Raw genomic sequence first — 8,324 nt, forward strand, 5'->3', positions numbered from 1 at the left:
CTCAGGTTCACTGATATTCGCTGAGCTATCGTCGCGAGTCACTCACAAAATTTGTATCGAGCTATTTAGATCTGAAAAGCGTGAGTGACCCGAGTTTACAGTGTAGATCGTTTTTGCACATACAATCAGAAGTCTAAACTAAAATAACATGCTGAGAAAATGGATTTGTTGAATGTATGTTGTATGCCAAGCAATTAATTTTTTACAAGTTTTTAAAGCCAACAAAATTATGGCAAATTATAAGTTAGTCTACCAAAAAAGGTCACTTTCTAGTTTCTAGCCACCATATTTCAGTAAATTTATTATGTGGAGCGCTAAGTGCAAAACAAATAAAGTCTGACCAATCTCTTGGTATTTGCAATGACCAATTGTGACAATGTCATCATTAATGTCCAATGTCTATAAAGACAATATCTTCATATAAAAGTCATATCGTTTATTATGACAATGACACTCCCACACTTTGTTTTTATCAAGTCGGTGCTAAGTTAGCATACTCTATGTATGTACAAATATAGTCAAGAACGATAAAATACAGTCACAGGCATATACAGGTGACGCGAGTAGCTCGAACAATTTTCACCACCTATACCTGAGCACGCAACCAAGTGGTAAGTTTGCTAAAATCTGGCTTTTCGTCAGTCAATGATAAAAATAACCAGCGAATTGGCAAGTTTATTCGGAGTTTTGAGATGTGGCATGTCGTAATAAAATTGAGAATATTTGTGGTTGTTGGCTAAAAAAGGAGCCATCAGCATTTGTATGAATACTTGTTTAATTTCTTTTCTATAAAGTTTTCGGTTAATTCTTCTTAAAATCAGTACTAGATTTAAAAAAGGGTTTCGTCACCTCACCGCATGACCTCGAGGTCCCAGCATGTGCAAATTAATTTAATCCTAAACATATAATTTAAGGTGATCATTTTCACATACAAAACTGAATTAGCGATTGGCTTGACTTTTGTTTTCAAATCATTTTCTAGCCAACAACCAAACTGCCAAAATGAGGTAGTCGTGTTATTGTATGTAACCTAGTTGTGCGCGGAGACAGCACCAAATCAATATATTACAATATAGTCAGCGATATTAAAAATAATCGGCACAGTGACATCTGTCGGTTCGTGCTTAAAACCTTTTGAGAGCTTCCAGAAAACGGTAAGTTAGATTTTTTCGAAAAATCTGGAAGTAAATTAATAACTGGACTTAAACCAACATTTTTCGACAAAATGTATAAGAAGTTTTTCTAAAAAAATAGATATCGCAAGGAGATGTTAGCGCCTATTTTGCTTCAATCTAAAACCAGACACCCAAAATCTGTGCCAAGATTCTATATTTGAATGATCAAAATGTTCTTAGTTGCAAAACTACACGTGACCTGACTTGACCTCTAGTAAGGTTTAGTCAAGGTGAATCTATGAAAATTTAAAATGACACTTCATTATATCAAGCTAATCATCATTTTATCCCCATCGTAGTGGTATGAGTTGAGTTGTAGCACATTTTCTTAAGTGACAATGTTTATGAGGGCGCCGTAAGCCCTAAATAAGTTGAGAAAATTCGACCCATGCTTCCGTGGCCCGGGTGGCCGAGAGGTCTAGGAATCTGCCGTGAATGCAGAGGACGCTGGTTCGACTCCAGCCTTGGTCACATTTTCGCCCGTATATCATCTATTTGAGCTGGTAAATCTCTTACTTAAGAAAATGTGCCACAACCTCGGTGGGTATACATGCTATATTTATACTATATTTACACGCAATACCGAATACGGACATGGACAGATCCCTAAATCTACGTTATTGCTTGAGGTGGCAGACCGAACTGGGAACATACCTTAATCCTGAATTTTTCGTAAGCTTTATATTATTATAATTGTACCTTGATACTGACTTCATGCATACCTAGGTACCCTCATACGGTTACCCGCTGACAAGTTGAAGCGTTTCACACATCTTCATCTTACGTAATTCAGAATCGTAAATCGTAAATGTGTAACCGCGTTAGTCTGTCTGCCTGCACCAACTAGGTAGGTACAATAAATTTAGGATCCTAGTTAGGATGCCAGTTAAGACGACTGAATTAAGTATGGTGTGTGAAACGTTTAATACTAAGGTGTGTAAAATACAATAGTGCAAAATATGCATTTTGTGGTAGTTCGAATTGTCATAATAGCGCTTGACGACCTAAAGTGTCATTTTATGGAACTTGCTAACTATGTAAACAAGTCACAAGTAAATTCATCATTCAGAGACAATTTCAATATGGCGGTTTGTTTACATAGTTAGCAAGTTCCTTAGACACTTTAGATACCGCATAGCGGATACGTCGTACAACGCCATCTACTTCAGTTGTCAAAGCGGGTACAATATTTTGGACTTTACGCGCCCTGTACACAAATAGAGAAAGTAATTTGACAGCACTGAAATGTATTGACTGAGAAAATATTTGAGAATTATGGTAGGTTTCCAGCAGAACTGCTGCCAGTGTAAAAGGAACAACAGCTATGTAGGCGTTTCCAGAAAAACGTATCTTATATACTTGTTCAAAAAATTTATTATATTGCCAAAAAATATTGTTTTTTTGGCCCGTTTTGTGACATATCTCATATACATATATTTTGTATGGATCATCACAAAACTGGTACCAATTTTATACGAAAAAATGTACAATTAGACCAAGATAAGTCTGTAACGATTTTAATAACACACGCAGTGCAAGTGTTATTGTCGTATCGTAGTTTGTTGACGTTTAAAATAACACTTGCACTGGGTGTGCTATCAAAATCATTGCGACTTATCTTGGTCTAACTCTAGCCTCCTAAGGCCCAAGGTTCTACCTATAGTACTTATTCCGTTCGATGAAATTTAAATCATATTCAATTGGAACAGAGTCGCATTTGTTTTGTTTCGTTCAATTTTCAATTAATACCAAAATCAACTATTCCCTGCACTAAAAGTTCAAATTTCAGTGGCAAATTCTAGATTTTTCATTTGTATGGCTGGGGCTTAGGAGGCTAGACATTTACTTTTATACTGGGTCAAGCAGATCTTGTCAGTAGAAAAAGGCGGCAAATTTGAAAAATGTAGGCGCGAAAGGATATTGTCCCATAGAAAATTTGAATTTCGCGCCTTTTTCTACGGACAAGATCTGCTTGACCCAGTATATTAAAGGTACTCGTGATGCCCCAAATATTACATTTCTAAGTTCCTTTTCGAAAAAAGTAAAAAATATTCATTTTTCTGGAAACGTCCATCATCATCATAAGCTATGTCCGCGTTTAGGACGGCAGGCTTACTGTACACATTCTACCTAATGATTACTTGATACTAAGTAATTAGGGTTTGTTGGAGAAAATTGATATCACTGAAAAAATTACTTAATAAAAATAATAGGTAGGTAGAAAAGAAACCTTGAATTAATAAATTAAGCTAAGTGAATTTAATAACAAAAGTTCCGTGAGGCTTAAACATACGGGTCACTCACGTATTTTAAGTCGAAAATTGCTCCAAATGTCTCACTCCATAACATAACGAGCAGCTTCAACTGGAGCCCTACGCGTTGGCAGGCCGACAGTCATGAAACACGTCGAACTTCGACTTTTAAAACGTGAGTGACCCATTTTATATGAGTCACGTTTAAAAAAAATGGTTGCGTCAGTATGAAGATATCTCTATCTTCGATCAAGTATTAATAATATATGCATCTTTTTTTTGTCGCCCACCTATAGCTATACATTTTTTCACCTTAATCCATTGAAACAGGTTGAAATTTATTTTTATATGTGTTTCTTGTGCGAGAACTAGACTAGTAGATCACTACTCGCTTGTCTCACAGCCGCCTAAGGAAATAAAATGAAATATTATGTTGTTTCATAATTTTTAATGAAGTCATACAAAAATCAAATAGAGTCTGTCACATAATTGAATTCCGGGTTGAATCATCTGATCAAAGTTATTATTTTTCATAATTAGTACATAATGGCAGTGATTTAAATGATTATTATTTATTATAAATCGCACATGAGTTTCATGCTATTTCAAGTTAGCAATTGCAACTATGGGGCAAATGTACAGTCAGATATATAGGAACGGCCAAGGTGGTCACAAATATATGAACAAAGCCTCTATTTTCAAGACGTTAAAGTGCATGTACAGTTATTTTCGAGCACCTTGGCTGCTCCGATATATCTGATGGCGATTGTACATCCAATAGTTGCAATTACCAACTAAGTATCATTTCTATCATGTATCTTTAGTAAGTGTGAATATATCACAGAGCAGAAACTTCAACTGCCTGTTTGAACTGAAAATACTGTAAAAAAAATATTGTTCTTCCTCGTAAAGTAATTGTTACAAAATATCAATATTCTCCAAAAACTCCCACCAATGAGCTATGAGTATTGACAATGAAGCCTTACACTTAAGCTTACTACACTAACGTTAGTTTTGCGAGTCAAGCCTCCAAGTCTTCAAGGCTTGAGTCTTCCAGTGTATTGCTAGCTTGCTTTAGGGCATTTGTAGAATAAAATGTACCATTTATTTGTACATATAGAATGTTTTGGGTTATTTCTACTGAGTATAACAAGTACCATTGCCTACACTTAAATGAACATAGGTGGACTTTATGCGTTTTGTAATAAAGTCCGCCAATGCACAGTTAGGAGTGTTGTTGGTACAATTAGTGTAAAAAAATTGTCAGGCTTGTGACGTCAAAATCAAATCAAAATCAAAATAAAGTTTATTCATGTAGGCCTAGCAACAAGCTCTTATCAATCGTAATTAATCTTCATCATTTCACGTACGGTCAGGGAATTTAAACTTCAGTGCCATTTGCCATTTTGTACCTTGTCACAATGACAATAGTATGAGGTCCCTAGCGACTTTCATATTGATCGTCACTGTGACAAGGGGGCTGTCCATAAATTACGTCATCGATTTTTGACGATTTTTGACCCCCCCCGCCTATAATCATCCAAAAATCATGCTTCAAATGACCCCATTTCCTCCTACTTCATGCTACCGTCATCCGATGTCCAGACCCCCCCCCCCCCCCTAATTTGAAATGACGTCATTTATGAATAGCCCAAGGTACAAAATGATATGGAAATTAAATTCTTTGACTGTACATTTTATTTGTACCATCAAAACGTGACCCATTAATTTAGTCTGGAAACATGGTCATTTTTTAAATCGATAATCCTCATTCTGAGTAAAAAAGACCCAAAATTGGTCAATTATTACAAATAAATGGTACACTATTTTCTGAAAACCAACATAACTAAAACATTTCTCAAGCCTTCAAGGCTTAGGCTTAACTCGTAACACTAATAAATGTACTTGCACTATCTTATCTAGGCTGGAGCTGCCTCTTGCCCTGAAACCCCCCTTCCCTCCCCCCACAGGGTATGTACAAACTGCTAAAGAAGCAGAGAGCCTACCGCGTTCGTTCGGCGTGTTGCCTCTCTATCGCACTTGTAAATTCGTACGTAGGTGTGAGAGGGAGGCAACACGTCGAACGTGGTTCGTGGTAGGCCCTCAGACTTTAACAGTGTTTAAAGTATACTTGTTAATATGAAAGACTAAGTTGAATTTTGCCTATGGGGAGTTTTTCAATGTTTAGCCATATTTTGCTAGGTGAATATATACTTAGGTGAATCCGAGAAACTTGTACTACGGGAACCAACCAACCCCAAAATTATGATTTTTTTAATTCTCATAGAAAACTGCTACATTAAACACTTGTATGCTTAGACATGGATCCGTGCGTGGGAATTTAAATATATTGTTTTAAATGTCAAGGTTGTTTTCAATATAATTTTTTCATATTTGATAGGCAGCATTATGAGAGGTAAATCTGCCAATCTCGGGGTTTGTCCCATTGTAAAAGTTGCTATGAGCTTCCTATATCACCTCCCAAAATATGACTAAGGGTTGAAATAACACCCTGTTCATAGTTGATAACATGCTTATGATGATAATTATACAATTCTTTATCAAAGTTAAATGAAAGAAACATTTTTCAATTGAATTGATCAAGAATTTAACTTATTATTAAGATTTAGACATATTATTAGTACAGTCATGAACTTATTTTACTTTACATTGGGCATTTCACAGGGAAGTATTGGACCCTACGTGGCCCAAAAATCTCAGCATAAGTTATTGTTCTGTTTTCGTCAAATAAGACTGAACAACTAAACGATTTACATTACAAAGGCAAAATACAACATAGTCTTCCCGAACCAAACCCAGAAAAACCAGCTCCAGGTCAACTCGGCCGCACTGTGATGTGTTCGAAATAAATAAGTCCGCTTACACACTAGAGCGTCCGGATCACAACCGACGCCGCCTCAGGGCCCGCAGGCGCGCCCGGCGCAACCGCGCGGATTATATGTCCCCGTTCTGACTGATCCCAATCCTCTTGATGAACTCCTCCTGCAGCATCACTGTTTTAATCATGTTTGGGTGCTGAGAGTAGGACAGGTCGGGCGCTGCGCCGAACGCAGGCGTTTCTAGCAGGACTTGCTGACCATTGCTGAGTGCTCCTGTGTCTACAGTGCTCCAATATGCTTCGCTCGGTGATGTGGTGTTCACGCCCGGCGGAGGCGCCGCTGGCGCTCCCGTATACCTGAAGTATGGGTTCTTCAAGTCTAATGTGTTGCAGGATGTGATATTTGTGCCTTCTAGGTTTATTTCCATCGTCACATCGTAGCTCTGTCGCTTATTCGCTAGTAACAGCACTCGTCCAGTTAAAGCTTGACCTTGTTTCGCGAAAATCGGAGTTTCAAGTAGACAGCGCACCTGGTACCAATGTGTGAGAGGCTCCGTCGGTGCCGTAGACAGCCAGATCGGCTGTGTGCTGCCGGCGAATAATACATCAAACCAGAAGGCAAGTCCGTGGCATGTTCCTGATTGTGTCATTTCAAATCGGAATGGTACTTCTATGCGATGCAGATCCGTCTCATTAGCATTAAGGAAGTCAACTACATGTCTCACCGATCTTGCCATGCAGATGCGGACGTCAAATGTATCTACAATAGGCTGTCTAAAGTATTCCTTCATTGCTGCAGTCCGGAGAGCACTTAAATCTACCCCGTGGAAGCATGTCTGGTACCAGAAGTTAGCCTTATTGTACTGTTCCATGAAGAGAGCGTCATCGGTGAACGGTGCTATGTGTAAGTCGCCTCTAGTGGGGTACATGTTTCCATTCGGTTTGAGCCACTTCTTAGCATGCAAATAGGTTTCTAACATCCGTTCATTGTACAGCATATAGCCCATAGGCTCGGAGATTATCACATCTACAGTCTCAGGAAGCTCTATCTCTTCAATCTTTCCGGCTACAACCGTGATCCGGTCGTGGAGCGCGTTCGCGCGAACTAGAGCTTGCGCGTGGTGCGCCATGTTACTGGCTTCCACTGCGTAAACCTTACGAGCACCAGCCTGGGCGGCGAAGAACGACAATATACCTGAACCGGCTCCAACGTCCAACACCACTTTATTCTTAAAGTCGTTGATATTAGATAAAATGGCGCGCTGATATGTACTCGTCCGTACGTAATCCTGCATCATGTTTTGCTGCTGGCTCAAGTAACCGTAAAACTGGAAATACTGGAGCGCCGAGGAGTCTTCCGTCCGCACCGTGAACACCGACGACGAGCGGCCAGCTTTGATTTTGCTGACCAGCAGGTGGAAATTCTGGCAATCGACATCCGATGCGAATTTGAAGAACAGTGTTTCATTGTCTATCGTGAAGATGTAACTCTGGGCCGCCACGCGCGAACACTCGCTCTGGCTGTGCACCGGGAACTCCAGGACCTCCTGTGCCAGCACCGGGTCCGCACGGATCACTTTAACACTCAACCCTTGAGGATCGTAATCCACGTTTACGTTTGTAGGAAAATTGAAACGCGGCGTCAGGGCGCCGTCATTGTTGACGGCTGAGACCGTCACGGCGCGAAACGTGTTCGCCATTTTATCACAACTACCGCGGCTACTGTTTAGCTTATTGTGCACAATACAAGCGTCCGGGCAAACAAAGAAAATGCCCGTTTTCGGGAGGCCGGTGCAAAATCGATCACTCACAAACTTCCTCCCTCCTTCGATTTGTCTATGGACACAGCGGCGGCAGCGTGCACTTGCTTTTTTTCGTCTGCAGTAGGGCAATGAAAATGTTGAAAACAGCCATAATAACCTGTTTAATTAAAAATAAAGTCATTATAAATGATTAAAATTAGCTATAATGAAGGACTTAAATAAATAAACTCAAATTATTTGTAATAAATTTGTTTTGTTAAAACAAATTTCCATAGACAATAAAGCTTTGTTCACA

At 39.2% G+C, this 8,324-nt stretch overlaps 1 protein-coding gene across 1 annotated transcript; it reads right to left on the reverse strand.

Moving 5' to 3' along the window:
* Nucleotides 1-5,162: 5,162 nt before the first annotated feature.
* LOC134800443 (histone-arginine methyltransferase CARMER) lies at nucleotides 5,163-8,161 on the reverse strand. Its single transcript, XM_063772907.1, has one exon. It carries the CDS (start codon nucleotides 7,964-7,966, stop codon nucleotides 6,383-6,385), a length of 1,584 nt encoding a protein of 527 aa, XP_063628977.1. The 5' UTR covers nucleotides 7,967-8,161; the 3' UTR covers nucleotides 5,163-6,382.
* Between the last annotated feature and the right edge of the window lie 163 nt (nucleotides 8,162-8,324).

The sequence above is a fragment of the Cydia splendana genome, chromosome 20 (genome assembly GCF_910591565.1).
Source record: "Cydia splendana chromosome 20, ilCydSple1.2, whole genome shotgun sequence".
Taxonomy (NCBI): domain Eukaryota; kingdom Metazoa; phylum Arthropoda; class Insecta; order Lepidoptera; family Tortricidae; genus Cydia; species Cydia splendana.